This window comes from Trichechus manatus, unplaced genomic scaffold, assembly GCF_000243295.1.
Source record: "Trichechus manatus latirostris isolate Lorelei unplaced genomic scaffold, TriManLat1.0 scaffold00162, whole genome shotgun sequence".
Taxonomy (NCBI): domain Eukaryota; kingdom Metazoa; phylum Chordata; class Mammalia; order Sirenia; family Trichechidae; genus Trichechus; species Trichechus manatus.
In genome coordinates this window covers 888,076-909,739 of record NW_004444098.1, presented here as the reverse complement: position 1 = coordinate 909,739, position 21,664 = coordinate 888,076, and the positions used below count along the sequence as shown (strand labels likewise).

General features: G+C 42.9%; 1 protein-coding gene and 1 non-coding gene across 4 annotated transcripts in view; one reads left to right on the top strand and one right to left on the bottom strand.

Annotated features, from left to right (window-relative positions):
- Positions 1-18,965, bottom strand: part of ASB11 (ankyrin repeat and SOCS box containing 11) — a 33,402-nt gene extending 14,437 nt beyond the window's left edge. The window contains exons 1-3 of one of the 3 annotated variants that reach the window (XM_004386330.2): positions 18,761-18,965; positions 8,011-8,090; positions 4,085-4,192 (exon numbers count right to left, since the gene is read on the bottom strand). In XM_004386330.2, coding sequence (XP_004386387.1) covers positions 4,085-4,192; positions 8,011-8,090; positions 18,761-18,941 — 369 coding nt within the window. In that variant the 5' untranslated portion in view covers positions 18,942-18,965. Of the gene's footprint in view, positions 1-4,084; positions 4,193-8,010; positions 8,091-17,455; positions 17,571-18,760 lie in introns of those variants that run through there. The other 2 variants (XM_004386331.2, XM_004386332.1) reach the window with 2 other exon arrangements.
- TRNAG-CCC (transfer RNA glycine (anticodon CCC)) lies at positions 13,962-14,032 on the top strand. Its single transcript has one exon. It is a non-coding gene; the product is annotated as a tRNA-Gly (tRNA).
- Positions 18,966-21,664: the final 2,699 nt, after the last annotated feature.

Sequence of the window (21,664 nt, the reverse complement as noted above, 5' to 3'; positions counted from 1 at the left end):
AAAATCCTCACAACTGGACCAATAAGCAACATCATGATAAACGGAGAAAAGATTGAAGTTGTCAAGGATTTCATTTTACTTGGATCCACAATCAAAGCCCATGGAAGCAGCGGTCAAGAAATCAAACAACGTATTGCATTGGGCAAATCTGCTGCAAAAGACCTCTTTCAAGTTTTAAAAAGCAAAGATGTCACTTTGAGGACTAAGGTGCGCCTGACCCAAGCTATGGTATTTTCAATCACCTCCTGTGCCTGCGAAAGCTGGACAATGAATTAGGAGGACCGGAAAAGAATTGATGCCTTTAAATTGTGGTGTTGGTGAAGAATATTGAATATACCATGGACTGCCAGAAGAACGAACAAATCTTTCTTGGAAAAAGTACAGCCAGAATGCTCCTTAGAGGCAAGGATGGTGAGACTTCATTTCACATATTTTGGACATGTTATCAAGAGAGACCAGTCCCTGGAGAAGGACATCACGCTTGGTAAAGTAGAGGGTCAGTGTAAAAGAGGAAGACCCTCGAGGAGATGGACTGACACAGTGGCTGCAACAATGGGCTCACGCGTAACAACGATTGTGAGGATGAGGCAGGACCAGGCAGTGTTTTGTTCTGTTGTGCATAGGGTCGCTATGAGTCAGAACCCACTCCACGGCACCTAACAACAACAAAACAGTTGCTTTCGAGTCAATTCTGACTCATAGCAACCCCATGTGTGTCAGAGTAGAACTGTGCTCCATAGGGTTTTCAAGGGCTGATTGTTTGGAAATAGATTGCCAGGTCCTTTGGAGCTTCTCTGGGTGGGTTTGAACTGCCAACATTTGTGTTAGCAGCCAAGTGAATTAACTGTTTGTACCATCCAGGGACTCCTTTAGGTACCTAGTAATCTATTAATACTCAGCTATAAATAATATCACAATCGAGGCAAAATGGACAAAAGCTTTTACAATGTCCTCATGGTTTTCCCAGAGCTTCTTTAAAAACAAACCAGTTGCCTTTGAGTGGATTCTGACTCACGGTGATCCCATGTATGTGATTCACAGGGTTTTCAATGGCTGATTTTTTGGAAGCAGGTCGCCAGGGCGTTCTTCTGAGGCGCTTCTGGATGGATTTGAACTGGCAAGTTTTCAGTTGGTAGCCAAACGCTCAACTCTTTTTGCCATTCTGGGACTCCCAGAGCTTCTTAGGAGACTACTAATCATTGAGGAGCATTCCTAAATGTTGCTTAGGATCATGGCCTCTGGAATCGTTAGCTAGGGTTCAAATCTCAGCTCTCTTAATTGTTCAGTGATCTTGGTTGGGTTACTAATTTTCTCTGCCTCAGTTTCTTTATCTGTAGAATGAAGATCATAAAAGAATCTATCCTGTGAGGTTATTGTGCGAAACAACTGAGCTACTATATGTTAAACACTAAGAACATTTTCTGGCACCCAGCAAGCACTCAATAAACATTTACAACAATTGTTTCCATTTTCCATTAATATGGAGCTGTCTTCTTCCCCCTCCAATCATGAACAAACATGACAGGAATCAAAAGTACTGGAGAAACCAGGTGGCTTAAGGCCGCCAAATTTGTGCTTACAAAACCTTCCTTGGCAATTCCCCACAGTGCTACTGTCTTTCTTGCAATCACTCTCCTCTCTGGTCTACTATGATCCACACAAATCGCACATGCCTGCTGTGACTCCTAAAGAGATCATGACCAAGCCGAAGACATGTAGAGAATAAGCATCGCCATGGTGTCTCCAGTCCTCCTCGGTGCCTTCTAAGATTGTGGGAGGCACATGAGAACCAGCAGGATGGAGGCAGTAGATGGGGAAGACTGGCAGGGGACCAAGGTATCTGGTGGGGAGGCTCTGAGAGGATGAAAGGTGAGAGTTTGATGTCAAATCATTTGGCCTTATTAACTAAAAATATGTTGTTGTTAGCCACCATCGAGTCGGTCCCCAACTCATGGTGACCTCATGCACAAGGGGATCAGACTGTTGTGATCCATAGGGTTTTCATTGGCCGATTATTGGAAATAGAATGCCAGGCCTTTCTTCCTACTCCATCCTGGTCTAGAAGCTCCGCTGAAATCTGTTCAGCACCACCGCAACACTTAAGCCTCCACTGACAGACAGGTGGTGGCTGCGCATTCGCCAGGAATCAAACCCAGGTCTCCTGCATGGTAGGCGAGAATTCTACCACTGAACCGCCACTGCCCCCATAACTAAGGATATACGCTTGTGATAATCAGGATTCTAAATTTCCTTGCTTCAAAAACAAAAAAGACTTGTCTCCAGTGTTCCAGGATAGCCCCCATTCCCACACTCTAGGGATTTGTAACCTCTGTATCTTCACTGAAGAGTATTTGGTGGAACTGATTTAATTTGTTTTTACGAAATAGTTTCCTCTTCCTCGGTCCAAGACATCTTTTTTAAATTTGATTTCTAATAAGTTTCTATCTCAGTTCAGCTGAGGACCTGCTAGGTACCAAAATGGAAGCAAAGATGAGTAGGTAATTGCCTCTCCTCGAGTAGTTTGAATTCTACTAGGGAAGCAAAACACAGAAAGAGATGATTTTGATACAGTGATCAATGCTTTAGATCACGATGGGGGCAGGACAAAGAAGGGCATAGACTTGAGACACACCTAGGAATAAAATTAGCAGGGTTTTGCGGTTAATTACATGGGGAGAAGGAGGAAGTAGGATGACTCCCAGGTTTGGGGCTTGGAAGACCAAGAAGATATTTCATCTAGTCTGAGACTAGGAATCCAAGACAAGGAGCAGGTCCTGGAGGGAAGAACATGATAAGCACCGTTTTGAATGTACTGAGTTTGAGTTATCCATGGTACAGCCAATTTTGGGGAAATTTCTACCAAATTTAACAACTTTCTCTTATTCCTTCTCTCATTTGATTTAAATGTTAAATAGTATAATATAGTATTTATTGCTCATTCCCTTATAAGATTGCAAAAGACAGGAACCATGTTTTATTCTTTTCTTTAAACCAAAAAAGCAAACTAGTTGCCCTAGGATAGACCCTGATTCATGGTGAACCCATGTGTGCTCCATAGGGTTTTCAAGGCTGTGACCTTTCAGAAGCAGATTGCCAGACCTTTCTTTTGAGGTGACTCTGGGTAGATTTGAACCACCAACGTTTCGGTTAATAGTCAAATACTTAACCGTTTGTGTCACCCAGGTTCTCTCCCAGGGGTATACCAGTACATACTCCTCTATGACCCTTCCTTGTTATATTTTCCTGCTGAGAGTTTGCCTTGGACTCCAGACATCTAGATTTAAAGGAAATGGCCCTTGAACAACCTTGCCCTCATCATTACTCTGAGTGGATTAAGTGGTAACCTAGTGAAGCACTACCTCAAGGAAATGCACTATCATGATGGCATCTGGAAAATTCATTTGCTCAAGGAAGACTTTTATATTCCGTTCTATGGGTATAAACCCACCTTCTATATGAAATGAGAAGAAAATCTTAATTAAGCACTTAACAATATTGCAGCTGAATGAAACAAAGGATACATGGACAGAGTTCAGTGAAATGAGCAACAAAACAACATTTGGCAATTTAATACATGTGTCAGTGGTGTTTTCTGATTCTATATTTCTATCCTAATATCTGTATTGTATATAGTATATCAGTCACTCTGAGAACAATTAGAGTGTAATAAAAAATTGGGTAAAATTTTGCGGTTTTTTTTTCAATGTATTATTTATTAAAAACCCATTCGGTTTGATAATTTAGTTAAGTAAAAATAGTTGTTGGTTTAGGATGTTGAATTAGGAGTGGGTCCCCCCCCCACTTTGGTTGTTATTATTTTAAAAGTTTGTTCTTTTTGATATTTTACTGTAAAATTTCCAAGATCAGTTTTCAGATTACTTTAGTTCAAGTTGATTTTTTTTAAAGTCAGCATCACAATTTTGAAAGGTTCCTATGAATAGTCTCATCTGAACATTCACATATGGGCATATACAGCAGTGTCTTCACAACCTGTCCACACCCACAATGGGTAAGTAGTCTAGAAGGTACTGTCTCTTTAGATGCACCTCGGCAACAGACCCAAGTGGGCAGGGGCAGTACTCACGTGTGCGCCATTTTCCAATAAGGCTTTCGCACAGGCCATGTGACCTCCAAGGCACGCCTCATGGAGAGAAGAGACTCGGTTAATTGTCACAAGGTTCACATTGACACCCTACAATTTGAAGAGAACCAGGTTAAATGCTACATTAGTGATAGCAACAAAAACAATATTGTTCAACTTGTTTCTGAAGTGCTCCAGGCCTGTGGGTATCGTATTAACACCACACAGAAAGGAGTAGAGACCATGACAAGGACGCAGAGTCTAAACAGGACATAGGAGCCTGGAATTCATTCATTCAACAAATGCTTATTCAGCATTCTGGGCCAGGCACTGTGCTAGGAACTGGGTCTACAAAACTTTGACACGGGTCTCTCCCCTCCAAGAGCCTAGTGGGGAGACAGATGTGAAAACACACAGCAAGAGTATTGCTATACTAGAAACGTGTTCAAATTTCAGTTGGTAGCATGGGGAGGGCTTGGGGGAGTAAAAAAAGGCTTTACAAATGAGGTAGTATTTAGCTAAGGCCTGAAAGATAAAAAGTTTCAAGCAAGGCAGGCAAAGAAAGAGTATTGCATCTGGAGGAAATAGAATATGCAAAGGCAGGAAGCAACACAGAATGTGGCCCAGCATCTGGAGCCCCAGTTGAATGGTAGGATATTTCTGGAGCAGAAAGAGCCCACACGTGATGGAGGCAGGAGAAAGAAGGGGAAGTCGGAGATGGGGGAAATGAGGGAGGACAAGTGAGCTGGAGCCAAATCATGGGAGGGCTTTATTTCCAAACAGAGAGTTTCTGTCTTATAGAGAATGAGGCTCCTGTGAATTCTGTTAAGCTGGAGAGGGTTTGGAACATATGAGGTGTTTAGCAAAAACATACTGGTAGCAGCATGGAGAGTGTATTGGAAGTGTAGGGATGTGAAACTGAAGCAAGGAGAGCCAGGAAGACAAGCTACAGGCCTGATCAGCAGTGGGTATGAGAAGTAGGCAATGGAGTCCAGGGAAGTTGAGGAGGTAGACTTGGATTCGGAACAGAAGGATGACTTCCAGGCTTAAGAATAGAAGGTCAAGTAGATAGTGCTCCTCGGGTTCATATGCCTTGGTAGCAGCGTCACTGCCTGTCCCAACTCCATTGCATGGAGAGTTGTCTAAAATACCAGGGTCCAGGGCCACAGGGTTCTGCTAACCCTCATCTCCTTACCCTGGCATCAGTGTCTCTGCTTAGTCCAAGTGTCTTCCAAGTCCCCCTACTGCCATACTCCACCCTCCCCATCTTGGAGTTCATGTGACACGTGACAAGGTCTGTCTAGCTGCTGGTCACCTCTGACTTTATACCCTGATTTTAACACCTTGGCCCTTACCATCTCACCCAATGGTTACCACTTTACATCTGTGAAAACAATTGGGTCCCTGGCTTACCGTCTCGAGATGAATCTTGCCTTTGATTCCCTGCCTGGTAATTGCCCTTCAAAAGCTTCCAGAAACTAGTACCATGACCCTGAACCCAGATCTCCAATCTAAGTACCCACCGTCTCCTGCCTAATCTCCTTGGTGTCAGCTGCATCCCTGCTGTGGAACTTCCCACAGCTGTCTTGTGGAGAATGTGTGGGCATTGTCCACCTTCATCAGAGGGCCTCTCTATACAGCCTCAGTCCTGTCCACTTCCATGTCCCGAATATGACGCCATTACTCTAGGGCTGTGCTATGTATTTCAAATTAAGTGTTTAATACCAGTTAGAAAAATATTTTTATTTTATGATTTCAAGAAAAACAGAAAAGAAAATCTAGGTTAGTCCACCAGGGGGCAGCAGTGTGCTAAAGAAAAACTTACAGAATCCCTGAATTGTAGAAATGGAAAGCTGGCCAGGCCTGAAAGACCATACGGAAGTGAATAATGTTAGTGGTGCGTGAGAAAATGGAAAAGCAGAAAGTTCTAATTATTATAAGACTTGTGGCTCCCCAGTTGCCAGTGACAACCAGCGTGATAACCAGGAGCTCCTGATCCTTGGTTTAATGTTTTACTCACAGCACACACAACACGCTATCTAAATGGAAATGAAGTCAAAGAATGAAATAGAATAATCTATTTTTTTACTTGTATGGGGTAGAGAGGTGGGAATGTAGCAAGGAGAAGCTGAACTTTGTTTTATGAAGGATGCTCCTTACACATTTAATAGCAATGTAAAAACAAACATGCATATATAGTTAAAAATAAACAAGCCTTGAATGTAATGTGGTAGCCTGGATTCAATCCCAGAACAGAAAAAGGACATTAGTGGAAAACTGGTGAAATCCCAATAGCCTGTACTTTAGTTAATAGTATGGGGCCAATGTTAATTTCTTACTTTTGACTAATGTACCACGGCTATGTAAGTAAGATGTTAACATCAGGGGAAGCTGGGTGAAGGGCATATGGTAGCTCGCTGTACTGTCACTGCAATGTTTCTTTAAGATTATTCCAAAATAAAAAGTTTATTTAAAAATATACTAATAAAAGTATTGAAGTGGGGGGGGGGCTGAGAGGGAAGAGGTGGATGCAAGACTTTTCACTTGTGTACCTTTTTATATCACTTTTAATTTTTGAATAATGTGAACTACATGTTAAAATATGTTTTTTACATTTTTAAATATATATTTAAATATATAAATTTAAACATATTACATATTAACATTACATATAAAATTACATATTACATATTAAAATAATCAAATCAAATAAAATTTAAGGTGCTTTAAAATAAATAAGTGATAAAATCAAATACAAAGCCCATTTCACCATTGCTGGCAGTGCTGTTTTCCTTTTGCCTTCACTTTCTTAAGTAACACAACTCAGAAAGGGGAAAAAGAAAACGGCACGAAAAGAGCAGTGTGCCCAGCTGTTTAAATTTGAAATGGTAAGGTAGCCAGGTTAGGTGGTAGCTAAACAAACAGAGCGAATGGAGTGTGTATACTTTCATTCATTTCACAACTATTTACTAGGTCTCTGTTCGTTGTTCAAGGTGCTGGGGAAATAGTCATGAACAAAAATAGATAAAGTGGCCTTTATAACAAAGACCTTAATTAATCTTCCATGAGGAGTAATGTTTACCTGTATGTCAACCTATTTTAGTGTTTGCTCTTAAAATAGTATGTCATTGGTGTAGGCAGCCGCTAGGAAGGCACCCAGTGGTCCCGGACTCCTGACATTGGCTCACTTGTGGAATCCCCTCCCCTGGAGTGTAGGCTGGACTCATTGACTGACTTCTAACCAGTAGAATATGGCAGAAGTGATGGGATTTTGCTTTGGAGATAAGGTTACAAAAAGACCGTGGCTTCCTTCTTAGGCACTCGCTCACGCTCTTGCTGGGGGAAGCCAGCTGTCATCTCATGAGACAGCTCTGCGGAGAGGCCTACGTGGCAAGGAATTGAAGCTTGCTAACAACTCCATGAGTGAGCTTGCGAGCAGATCCTTCCCCAGTTGAACTACCAGGTGACTTCAGCCCTGGCTGAGAGAGACCCTAGTAAGAACCACCCGGCTAAGCTGCTCCCTGACCCATAAACCATAAGATATTGAGTATTTGTTGTTTTCAGCCATTGTTTTGAGGTAATTTGTTACGCAGCAGTAGATGACTGATGGAACTTCAGAGCTGTTGTCATTAATGCACACTGGGCAAGTACAAGGCGAGTTAGTGCAAGATAGATTTGAGGGCATCTCCCATCATCCTTTGAGGATGGCCCAGGAGGGGAGGGAGGGAACTGGGAAGAAAACAAGCCAGCTCCCCAGGAAAGGAGAGTCAGGAGGAACAAATGGTGAGGGGCTAGAGGATGCATACACCTAGGATGGCAGTGTTTTCACCCACATGGGGCAAGCAGGGCCTCTGCCACAGCTAGAGCTGCTACAGAATGGTGCTGGATTATAGCATAAGCATGAAGGGTCGAGTCTTCAGTTTACTTACTTGTGCAATTAGAGTCTTAAGGGTCAGTAAACGGCCCTGGGCCGCAGCTTCATGAAGTGGAGATCGGTCAGCCCAGCAGTCTGAAACACAAAGCTCAGAGTCAACATCTGGAAATTTCTTCCTGCTGCTTGTCCACGCTGCCCAGCCATTGTGAGAAGGGATGGGGGGGCAGTGGAGGGGAGCATGTGCTATGCATTGGGGTCTCTCGACAGCCCCACTCGGGATGACAAGCTCCTGAGCGCATAGTTCATTAGTTTGGAAGGGTGTGGGGAGAGGGGGCACAATCAAGCTCTCTGGCTCTTCAGGGGCAGTTTTAACAAGCAATAGATTTAGTTCAAATAAATGGTGCCTAGCGTTTGACTCCGATAGCTCCAAATAAGGCAAAATGAAGGACAAAGCCAGTCAGTGAGCTTCCCTACTTTCATCCTTCCCCTGTCTCCCACCTACCCCCACCCCAAAGACACCACCAGCCTGTGCACCAGGAAGGAGGCTCTGAGGGGTCAGGTAAATGGCTTTGTTCCCAGTTCCCTAGGAAAGTGTCTCCATTGCATTTTGGTAATGACGCGTCTCTATTATCATAAAGCAGAGTGTTGTTTGTCAGATGATACAGTTGTCTAACAATTCTCCCCTGAACAGCTTGCTATGGGCACTTGAGTGTGATGGCTAAGCAAGGGGCCAGTGGAGTCAAACTGCCTGGGTTTGAGTCCTACTTGACTACTTTCTCTGCCCAAAAGTCAAGTTACTAAAATGATTTAAACTTCAATTTTCTGATCCATAAAATGGGGAGATAACCAGTTGGTGTTGAGTCGATTCCAACTAATTTGTAATTATTTTGCTAGTAAATAATTATCTGTGGGCCCAAGTGGGCTATTGTGACCCCCTTTCCTGATGGAAAGTAGGGACCTTAAAGACATCTTGATCATATTTCAAATGTTCCAGTCACTTTCTGTTGCTCATCAGTCCCATTTCAGTAGTTAAGGCCCAATCCACACACACAACAACACGGACAAATCCCAGGGCTTCAATCTGGTTTATTCCAGTTTGAACCCCTGCTGAGAATGTGCGTTTCTAACAAGTTCCCAGGCGATGCTAATGCTGCTGGTTAGGGACCAGTTCTGAGAACCACTAGTAGAGCAGTGGTTCTCAAAGTTTATTAGACATAAGATTCAGCTGGGGATCTTGTTAAAATGTAGATTGTGATTCAGCATATCTGGGGTGGAAATGCAAATTCTCAGCAGGGATTTGAACCCGAACAAATCGGAAGCCCTGAAATCCCACAAACCTAATGTTGAGAGAAGGAAGCCAGATACAAAAGAGTATGTGCTGCGTGATGTTGTTTCCACAAAGTACAAAAAGAGGCCAGACTCGCACGTTGGGTGTTAGGAGTCAAAACTTCATCCAAAGATTAGACAGGCCCATAAAACAAAACGAGACTAGAGGGGCACACCAGCCCAGGGGCAAGGACAAGAAGGCAGGAGGGGACAGGAAAGCTGGTAACTGGGAACCCAAGGTTGAGAAGGGAGAGTGTTGAGAGGTCATGGGGCTTGGCAACCAATGTCACAAAACAATATGTGTATTAATTGTTTAATGAAAAACTAGTTTGCTCTGTAAACCTTCATCTGAAGTACAATTTAAAAAAATTAAAAACAACAGCAACAACAAAAAACCAAGCTGAGGCGGGTGGGACCGACTGGAAAAGGGCGTGGGGGGGCGAGGCTGAGAATACGCAGTGTCTTGCTCTTGGGTGCTGGTTCTCAGTTGTGTTCACTTTGTGGAAATTCATTGAGCAGTTCGCTTATGCTGTGTGCCCTTCTCTGTATTTATGTTTGTAGTGGGTTGAAGTTTCCCCCCTGTATTCATGTCTACCCAGAACCTCAGAATGTGGCCTTATTTGGCAATAGGGTCTTTGCAGACGTAATCAAGTTAAGACGAGGCTGTACTGGCTTAGGGTGGTCCCTCCATCCAGTGACTGGTGTCCTTGTAAGAAGAGGAAGGGACACACAGATATAAACAGAGAGGAGAAGGCCATGTGAAGATGGAGGCAGAGATTGGAGTGATGCGTCTACAAGCCAAGGGATGCCAAGGATTGCCAGGAACCACCAGAAGCTAGGAGAGAGGCATGGAATAGGTCTTTCCCTTCCCTTTCCCTTTCCCTTCAGAGGGAGCATGGCCCTGCCAACACCTTGCTTTCACACTTTTGGCCTCCAGAACTGAAAGAGAATAAATTTCTGTTCTTAGAAGTCACCAGGCTTGTGGTGCTTTGTCACAGCAGCCCTAGGAAACTAAGACAATGCTGCACTTCAATAAAGAGATGGTACAAATGAGCCAGGCATCTCCAGGTCTCTTCAAAGCTCCTCTCCTCTCCCTGTTCCCAGAGGAGGCTAGGCCATCTCAGGTCCTAGCAGGTTGAGGCGGAAGAGCAGCAGATGTGCTCTTCCCACACCTCCAGGCCGCCTCCTTCAAGGTGCCCACTCCTCTGGTGCCAGGGGAGTGGGGAGAAGCGAGCAGGACAGGGAAGCTGCCTCCCCGTTGAAGCAGATGCCATCCTGCTCCCTCGGCCTCACCTGCAGTCCTCACGCCTGGTCTATGGGCTGCCTCCCTTCACACTAGGGCTCACCCAAGGCAGCTTGCCTACACACTGGCATTTGGCCACCTCTCCTCGTGTCCCCCATCAATGCAGCATCCTCCTTGCCCCCACTCCCAGCCCATGCTTCTCAGGTCGCGGCTAGCCTGTGGCAGGTGGATGGCCATCTTTCATTCCTCCATGGAAGAGGAAATGATAGTCTTGTCCTGGGCTTCTCCCTCACCACACTGCTGCTTTCCAGGTCTCTTCCCCCTATCTGAGTGGCACAGGAGTGTGTGACATCATTATTTCACAGGTACTGCCTTGATCCAGTTTTGAGATCATAGCTAAAAAGCTCTCAATTCTCTTTCAAAGGCAGTTCTTTCAGCCCATAGCCCAACTCCTTCCCTTATGAGGCTCTAACATTCCTGGGCTACACCTCGCAGAGACTCCCAGATACCTAACACCCAGGGATGCCCTCTTCTTCTTTGGGGCCACAGAAGTGTTCAAAATATCCAGTCCTCAGGAAGCCTACAAAACTTAGCTGTCCCCACACTGCTTGTCATACATAAGCTGCCAGAAGAATGAACAAACCAGTCTGACAAGAAATACAACTAGAATGCTTCTTACGGGGGGATGGGGGGAATGGTGAGACTTGGTCTTGTTTACCTTGGACACGTTATCAGGAAAGACCAATCACTAGAAAAGGACATCATGGTTGGTAAAGCAGAGGGTCATCAAAAATGAGGGAAACTCTCAATGAGATGGTTGACACAAGTCTCAACAATGGACTCAAACATATCAACGATCATGGAAGTGGCGCAGGATAAGGGCAATGTTTTGTTCTGTTGTACATAAGGTGGCCATGAGTTGGAGCCAACTTGGTGGCAACTAACAACAAAAGAATTCCAGCTTGCTGTTACTGTGTCCCCAGTGCAACCCTTTATGGCCCTGGGTGGCAGCCTTCCCTTGCTGAGAGCTGTAAGAGAGTTCTGCCCTTTCATGTGTCCGAGTGTCTTTGTGTTGTGTCCCACAATCCAAAGAACCTATAATCCTACCTAATATCATAATTCTGAAACAGGGTACAGTGCAAGTCGTTTGCCTTCGTTGACTTCCCGCTTGAGCGTCAAATGCCAACTTCCCCTTCTTATAGGCACCTCTTATCTAAATCTGTATTTCTCCTGGAGCCCCATCCCTTGTCGTTCAGGACAGGAGGGACAGGAAGAGCCTTGCTTCATGAACTGGAACACCCCCAAATGCTCCACAACCCCTTGGCCCCACATGAAGGGGTCGCGTAGCTAGCAAGTGGCAGAAGTAGCACTCAAGTAGAGTTTCGAGACTTCAAAATGCATCCTGCTCTGGTTTTAAGAACTCCTGGGCTTTTCCTCTAAATTTTAGTTATTTTGTTGCTGTTGATGAGACTATACACAGCAAAATATACACCAATTCAACAGCTTCTACATGTACAATTTAGTGACATTGATTACATTCTAAGACCTACTGGCTTTTTAATTCTGCCTATTCTTTGGTAGATTTACTTGTCTTGGATGCTTTGATATCTGTCCACCTTCTCTCTATAGATTAAAAAAAAAAGCCAGTTGCCATCAAGTCGACCCGGATTCATGGTGACTCCATGTGTGTCAGGGTAGAACTGTGCTCTGTAGGGTTTTCAAGGCTGATTTTTTGGAGGTAGATCACCAGGCCTTTCTTCCGAGGTGCTTCTGGGTGGACTGTAACCTTTCGGTTAGCAGCCAAGCACATTAACTATTTGCACCACCCAGAGACTCACTCTCTCTATAGATACTATTGTTGTTGTTAGGTGCTGTCTAGTTGGTTCCAACTCATAGGACCCTATGTACAACAGAACGAAACACTGCCCGGTCCTCTCTATAGGTGGCATGCAATAAGTCAGTTGTATCCTCTTAAAAGTCGAAATCATTTTTGTTTCCCATCTGGAGACAAAACTACTCCCAAGGAAGCAACTTTCACAGTCCCATTGTTTTCCAGCACTTGCTTCAAAGGACCTTGACAAGTTGCACACAAAACCCTTTTCCAGAAACTCTGCTGTAGTGAGTTCCCCCCGTTTTTTCTATTCTTGTTCCCAACACGTAGGGGCTCACGCTTATCATTCTTGTTTTGCAAATTAGAGCTAATTGTGAGAAATTAAGGATAAAAGTTATTTGGCAGCTAGGGAGTTTTTCCATTCCTTTCAGGAAATATGCAACTATGCTTTCCAAAGAAATGAATGCTTAAGTAGTCATCAAAAATCATTCTCTTCTGAGGCAATCTATTTTTAGTTGCTTGGCAAACTGCCCGGGTCACGGGGCTGCGAGCACATTATGAAGATCTTACCCTGCAAATATGTTTACTTGCTCCTGACGAGGTGTACGGAAAATGTTCAAGTACTTTTTCATTCTCCTCTTTGCATTTTTCTCAGAATGTGATTTGTATCTTAAGTCCTGAGACTCCTTGAATCACCATTTCATGACGGCTTCTAGAACTATCGATTTCAAAAACAAAAGTCTGAGGACTTGAGATACAAATCACATTCTGAGAAAAATGCAAAGGAGACAATGAAACAGTACTTGAACATTTTCCGTACACCTCGTCAGGAACAAGTAAACATATTTGCAGGGTAAACGATCTTCATAATGTGCTCGCAGCCCCGTGACCCGGGCAGTTCGCCAAGCAACTAAAAAGAGATTGCCTCAGAAGAGAATGATTTTTGATGACTACTTAAGCATTCATTTCTTTGGAAAGCATAGTTGCATATTTCCTGAATGGGTTCAGATGGAATACAGTTTGCCTGAGCTCAGAATATTCAAGCTAAAAACCAATTATTACTGTTTTATTTGTTTGCATTTGTTTACTCTGCCTAATTCCAACAAGGATCTGAGATTACTGGTTTATTATTCTAAAAAGACCACCTAGCTGGATATAAAGGAGCCCTGGTGGCAGAGTGTTTAAATGCTCGGCTGCTGAAGTGAAAGGCTAGCGGTTCGAACCCACCAGCTGCTCCGGGGAGAAAGATGTGGCAGTCTGCTTCCATAAAGATTACAGCCTAGAAAACTCTATGGGGCAGTTCTACTTTGTCCTATAGGGTCGCTATGAGTTGGAATCAACTCATGGCACCTAACAATGACAACAGCTGGATGTAATCCCCAGTACCCATGGAACAATCTTTATCCTCTTTATTTAAGTTCTGAAATCAGATGAATATCTTCCCCTGTGGCATTCATCAAAGAAAAGACAATTCAAAAGGAACTTCAACTCTGAACCAAAATATGGGCAAGAGCCTAGAAGAATGAATGATATTTTAGGTAAAACAAAGGTAATTGGAAAAAATCATAAGAAATTTCCTGAGATATCTAAAATAATAAAATTGAGAGCAGTGGTGGTTCAATGGTAGAATTCTTGCCTCCCATGCAGGAGACTCAGGTTCGATTCCCGGCCAATGCACCTCATAGGCAGCCATCACCTGTCTGTCAGTGGCAGCTTACGTGTTGCTATGATGCCGAACAAGGAGCCCTGGTGGTGCAATGGTTCAGCGCTCCAGTGGTAACCAAAAGGTCAATGGTTCAAACTCACCCAGAGGCTCCACGGGAGAAACCTATGGGCCAGTTTTACTCTGTCATATGGGGTCGCTATGAGTCGGAATCAGCTCGAAAGCCCACAACAGCAACAACAACAATGATGCTGAACAGATCTGAGCAGGGCTTCCAGACTAAGGCAGATTAGGAAGAAAGGCCTGGTGATCTATTTCTGAAAATCAGCCAATAAAAACCCTATGGATCACAATGGTCTGATCCATAACTGATCATGGGGATGGTGTAGGACCGGGCAGCATTTTGTTCCACTGTACATGGCTTCCGCATGAGTGTAGGCAGACTTGACTCAGTGGCAGCTAACAACAGCATAATAATAAAATTGAGTTAAAATTAATAATCTCTAGACCTCTCCGTTCTGATCTGAAGGTGAAACACAGTCAATGAACATACCCTTTGAAGTATGTTCCAAAGAAGGTCCCTTCTAGGGGCAGGAGAGCTGAGCTAAGGTGTCAGACAGGTGGAGAGGCAGAGCCCCTGGTAGAGACTGGTGGTCCGAGCGTGGAACAAGCCAGCAGCCACCTGCCATCTGTAATCACTCGGAGGATGGTTCAGCCAGGGCTTGATGAGAACCACCTGAACAAAGGGAGAGCCGAAGGCTAGGGAGAGCTTGGGAAGGAATGGAACACAGGCAGGGGATTCCTAGTGGATGGAAGGGACAGGAAAAAGGAGGCAGGGTGATGGGTCAGGCAGAGGCGTGGGTGTCACATCAAGATCAGCTCTTTGACTTCACAACAAGAACAACTGGTTTTCAGCATAACACTTAGAACTCATCTTTTCAACCTAGCTTAAAATAGCCTTTTTTTTAAAAAAAAAAAAAAAAAGGGGGAGGGTACTATAGTTCCACAATCTCTTAACCTGCGATTGTAAAATCCCCTAAATTCTGAAAGTCAAGTGTTTCCCCAAGTTTGATGCAAATTCCTTTGGCAGCAAAACACGACCAGGACTCATGGCAGACAATTTTTTTATTTGTAATTTTATGCTCACTTGGCGTGAATAAGTTTGCTCCAGAAATATCAAACTGTTTGATTATGGGAGAAAGCTCCACATCCCGCTGGGAGTACTGTGTAGTGGATGGTATACACACTGTGTAAGCTTTCTAATATGCAAACAATTCTGAGTTCTGCAACATATCTGGCCCAAGGGACAGGGATAGCAGATTATCCATGTGTAAATATATTTTATTTTCATCAAGTTCAAGGACCAGGTCAGTACTAAATCTAGCTCCCATTCTGGTCAAATTAGCAAAGGCTGCAAAATCAGACCACACGTCTCTTTAGAGAAAGACAGTGCCTTTCACCACTGTAGAAACTTCTGCAGGCTAAAGCCAGGTCCGCTTACCCATCAGGCACAGCACCAAGGGTCTGTGAGATTTCAAGGGCCCAGGACATGTTTCAGACCAAAAAACAACTATTGTTTACAAAGTATGCAAAAAACCGGCACCACAGAGTTAATTTCAACTCATAGTGACCCTACAGAGTACACAAAGAGGCCTGTCAAATTAAAACCAACAACAGTCAACCACAGCTTAACGCAACTCGCGTAAGTCATCTACACATGTAATAGTTTAAATCACAAAGACATAGGAAATAATGTATTGCAGAATATGAAATTCCAGAACAAAACAAGTCCTTCCAAAAGATTCTACAGTCGAATGATATTTAACGAGGAATATAATGCTAGGTGCGACTGCCAAAAGAAATTATTAGCTGCCGTCCAGTCGACTGCAGCTCATAGCAACCCTGTGTGTACAGAGTAGAACTACTCCATAGGGTTTTTAAGGCTGTGACCTTTTGGAAGCAGATTGCCAGGCTTGTCTTCCAAGGCTCCTCTAGGGGGGTTCGAACTGCTAACCTTTTGGCTAGTAGACGAGTGCTTAACCATTTGTGCCACACAGGGACTCCTTCCAAAAGAAACAGTGCTCAGGAAAGTCGAAACTGCCTAGCTGAGCTATTCACAACCCTCCCCTTGCTTTTGATGCTATTGACGGTCATTTACTGGAACATAATATGCTAATTGGAAACCCTGGTGGCATAGTGGTTAAGTGCTACAGCTGCTAACCAAAAGGTTGGTGGTTCCAATCCACCAAGCGCTCCTTGGAAACCCTATGGGGCAGTTCTACTCTGTCCGATAGGGTTGCTATGAGTCGGAATCAACTTGACGGCAAGGGGTTTGGTTTGGTTTTTTGGTTTCAATATGCTAGTGGAATCACAAAATTTAACCTTGGGCTGAGACTTTTGTAAGGCAGTTATCTAACTTACTGATTATACGTCATATGTTTTCCCAACAAACATTTGTCTGACCAATGAACAGCAAACGTAATTTCAGGATTGAGCTGACCACTTTCATAAACTTTTTTCTTGATTTTTAATACATCTAGTTCTTAACTCAATGGCAGCTGGTTTGGTTAGTTCTAAATATATAGTATCCAATTGTTAACAGTATCAAAAGAAAAAATACTTAGAATTATGTAAAAACTACTGTTTCTGGGATGTTACTTGCTGCCACGTTATTATAGAAAGCGTTATTTACTAAATCTGGACACACTCTTTTACACACATATGTAATATATAAATATGTGGGCGTGTAAAAATATGCATATACATGTGCAAGAAGGAAACCAAACCTCTTGTTAACAATACTTTTAAAATAACATTTTTTACCTTATAATGCTATGCAACTTGCATTAAATTGATGTGATCCTAGGAGCTTGAACAAGTAAAGATATTTGAGCTAAACAATATCCGTTGCCATGGAATCTATTCTGACTCACAGCGACCCTATAGGACAGAGTAGAACTGCCCCATAGGGTTTCCAAGGCTGTAATCTTTACAGGAGCAGACCACCACATCTTTCTCCCGCAGAGCAGCTGATGTATGTGAACCGCTGACTTTTTTGGTTAGCAGCTGAGCACTTCACCACTGCGCTGCCAGGGCTCCTGAGCTAAAGCATGAGTGAGCTTTATTTAATATATCTGTATTATGTTCTAGAATTAACTTCAAACCATGCTAATGCTTACATAGATTTCGACAGTTATAAAACTTTTTTCTTTTTTTAAAGAATGTACTTAATTTAGGACCACAGAGACAGAATCAATACACACGAACAACAGGAGAAAACATTTTTAACATGCTGTTGCCATTACTGACTTTGTTGGACTTTACCTAATTTAAACCATTTACAAATCCAATTAGAAAATAGCTTCTCAAGTCATGCTTAACTTGAAGCTAAAGAGAAACGTTGTTATTATTTTTTTAACCCAGTCAAAGTAACATACCTCCCTGAAAAGTATGGCAAATATAATCCCCAAAAGACACCTCTTTCCACAGCCTGGGCCTTCTACATCCTGAAACTTCAAGATTCTTCTCATTATCCCCAGTTAATTGAAGCATTCTGATGCCTCGTCTTTGGAGGTCTTGTTTCTTTGGATAAGGCTGCTGTTGTCCAGTGTGTTCAAGGTTGCCTCGTGTATTGAAATTGCATATCATAAGCCTATTTTGAAAGAGAATCCTAGATGCAAATTGAAAGTGGATACTGGATAAAGAATGATGTAACCCTGGAGCCTCCACAAACCCTAGAAATACAGAGGGAAATTCTGAATTCTGTTTATGAATAAAGGCTCCTCTATCAAGTGACAAGCCCAGCAGCGACAGAGTTCATTGACGATTAAGGTATCTCACTTCAATTAAAGTGAATCGTTTCTTGAAAGAAACGAGACTTTAAAGTGTTTTCCCTCAATCTTGGCGTTTCATATTAGAAGCACCTTTGTTTGCAGTTCTTTGCACAGTGCCACACATAAATGGGTTTAGTGAAGGCTTTTTCCTGACAGTGACAAGTGGCTAATCAACTCCAATTGCAAATGACAACACACACACACACACACACACACACTATATATATATATATACACACACACACACATATATGAGAGCCCTGGTGGCACAGTGGTTAAAGCGCTTGGCTGCTAACCAAAAGGTCTGTGGTTCGAACCCACCAGCCCCTCCGAGGGAGAAAGGTGTGGCAGTCTGCTTCCATAAAGATTTCAGCCTTGGAGACCTTATGGGGCAGTTCTGCTCCGTCCTATAGGGTTGCTGTGAGTCAGAATTTTCTCGATGGCACACAACATCAACAGATATATATATCATGCCACATTTGCTGATTTATTAAAGCAAACTTACTAGTCTTTCTATTCCTTGAGGAAATCTTCTCTTATTAGAATGCTATCCATTGCTCAAGTTTGATTTAAAATATTATGGAAAATAATCTGATATAAATAATTCTTTTGGTCAGTAGAAATGAGGTTCTCGAAATACTCTTAGAAAGTCACTACTTTATTTACTTCTTAAATAATAACTGCTAATAGATCTACTAACTTGCAAAAAAAAAAAGCTGAGAATCCTACACAAAATGGTGCAGTCCACACCATATTCTTACTTTAAATAATAGATCATTCTTTTAACTACCCATTCCACACCAAAGTAGAAATACAATGTGCCTTCTCGAAATAGTACTCATATCAATTATCTAGGAGGGTGTTTTGTTTTTTTTTTAAAGTATTGGGAACAAATTCATGTATTTTTACCTGAAACTCCTCCATAGATCTCTTCTGCTATCCTAGCCGCTTCTTTCCTATTTCCTTTGACGATATAGAAATGAGTTAGGAGAGCCAAAAAAACTTTGATTAAAAGCTTGAAGAAAAAGAAGATAGCAAACATTGTAATAAAAATGTTTTTAAAGCCATAGGAAACAGGACCATCGTCCATTTTGGCTTACTCTGTATAGGCTCCCAGGACTGCAAAATTACCCCGAGTTATAATTGGTATCATATGACATCTATTTTAAACCTTCTAGTACTCGGTGCTCCTATTACCAAGAACTCAGTTTGTAGGTTCTAATCTAACTGTGATTTGGTAACTGCCTGTGCAGACATCTACGGTCAATGTTAAATGCACTGGAGAATCTGTCTTTGAACTAGAAACATCCAATACTTCCAGAACCACATGACTAAATAAATACTATTTAACAAACTGGATTCACATCCAAATCGTTTTAACACCTAAACCCCTATTTTTTGCTACATGGTGGTGGAAGGCAGGGTTGGAAAGAGAAAAGGAACTTTGCAGATCCTGTGGGCTCAAAGCAAGTTATTTGACATTCATACAAAGAAATGCTGTTATAGATTGAATTGTCACCCCAAAATGTGTTAGAATCTTATACTATACTTGTGGATGTAATCCTGTTTGGAAATTAGGGTTTTCTGTGTTATGTTAATTAAAGCTAATCTAATCCCTTCTGAATTATTCAAAGAGCAAATTAGATGCAGAAACAGACCCACACAGGGGAAGACAGGTGCCACGTGAGGATCACCAAGGAACCAAGGGATGCCTGGGGCTGTTGGCAAGGAAGGAATTGACATGGCCTGGAGACCCTGATTTAAGCAGCACTGGTGGCACAGTGGTTAAGGTGCTCGGCAGCTAACCGAAAGGTTGGTGGTTCAAACCCACCAGCTGCTCTGGAGGAGGAAGATGTGGCGGTCTGCTTCCATAAAGATCACAGCCTTGGAAACCCCATGGAGCAGTTCTACTCTGTCCTATAGGGCCGCTATGAGTCGGAATTGACTTGGTGGCAGTGGGTTAGACCCTGATTTGGACTTTTAGCCTCCAGAACTGTGAGAAAATACATTTCTGTTCTTTAAAGCCACCCACTTCTGGCATTCGTGTTATAGCAGCCCTAGGAGACTAAGACAGGTACAAAGACACCCTATACTCTTAATGCGAAATCTTTTTTAAAAAAAAAAATTGTATTGTGTTTCAGGTGAAAGTTTACAGAGCAAATTAGTTTTTCATTCAAAAAATTTAAACACAAATTGTTCTGTGGTATTAGTTGCAATCCCCGCAATGTGTCGGCACTCTCCCCCTTTCCGTTTCCACCCTGGGTTCCCCGTGTCCATTCGTCCAGGTTTCCTGACTGCTCGCCTTTGCTTTTGGGCAGGTGTTGCCCACTTGGTCTCGTATGCTTGATTGAACTAAGAAGCACGTTCCTCACATGTGTCATTGTTTGTTTTATAGGCCTGTCTAATCTTTGGCTGAAAGGTGGACTTCGGGAGTGGCTTCAGTTCTGAGTTAGCAGGGTGTTGGGGCCATAGACTTGGGGTTCCTCCAGTCTCTGTCAGACCAGTAAGTCTGGTCTTTTTTTGTGAATTTGAATTTGTTCTACATTTTTGTCCTGCTCTGGCTGGCACCCTCTATTGTGACCCGTGTCGGAATGGTCCTTAATGCGAAATCTTATTCCCGGTAACATTTCATTTTCTCTTCATTCTGATGTTTATGGAAGAGAAAGCCCGAATCTAAGGTATAACCAGTTCCAAACAACTGTCTACTTGAAGGCGGTATTGACTAAAAGGCCCATCTTGGATGCCGTTCCAAGCAGAACATCACACTGGAAGCATTAGACCACTCTCTGAAATGCAGCGTCATCCATGACAAGGCCCCGCAGCAAGGTTCCTGATCATTCACTTTCCATTTCAAGTGATGGTGAAGGTCACGTTCACTTTTTGAAAAAATGTGGTCTGTCTCCACATAATGAAGATAATGAAATGGATGAAAGAAATGCCCCAGGTCCTGGATGAAGGACCCAAGTCATCTAGGAATCCCCACTTCCCTAGTTGGACAGCGTTCACTTTTACCTTTCACTGCTCAACATGCACCAGCTGGCCAATACAAGTGTAATGGAATGATTCTGACTTTCCTCGCCAATCTAGGTCTTTCTTTCATTCTTGGCTATATTAGAGTTTCTAAATTTCTACAACCTATTGAAAAAGACAAGCCAAAATGAAATTCTAAGAGCAGACGAAATTAAATCTTCTTATTTAATAAATGCTTTATGCAAAAAACAATGGAGCCCTGGTGGCACAGTGGTTAAGAGCTCGGCTGCTAACAAAAGGTTGGTGGTTCGAATCCACCAGCTGCTCCTTGGAAACCCTACGGGGCAGTTCTACTCTGTTCTGTAGGGTTGCTATGAGTCGGAATCGACTCCACGGCAATGGGTTTTTAATGGGTTGTTGCAAAAATAGGATTCTCCTAGCACTCAGGCAAATTAGGAGAATGACTACTTATGCAAGAACTGTTTCACTCTGTTCAGAAGGCTGACATATGAGAAAACAACCTTGAGCTGCAATATCCAGCTATCCATCTTGCCATTTCACAGTACTATCAAGCTCTTGTACCGTTCCATGCTCAAGGAACAGATACTAACATATAAGCTTTACTTTACCGAGCTTCGATGAGCTGGTAGCATGCCAGTCTACGAAAATAACCAGAGGAGCCTAAGTGTTTTAGCTGTTTTCATGTTTCTTTTTCTTCAGTTGTACTGTAAGAAGGCAGTCATTTGCTCATCAGACCAGTGATGGATATCATGCTACACATTAGTCAACCTTGTTTTGGCCTTTTCATTTAAAATAGGGCTGGCCTTTCCGTTTTACATACCA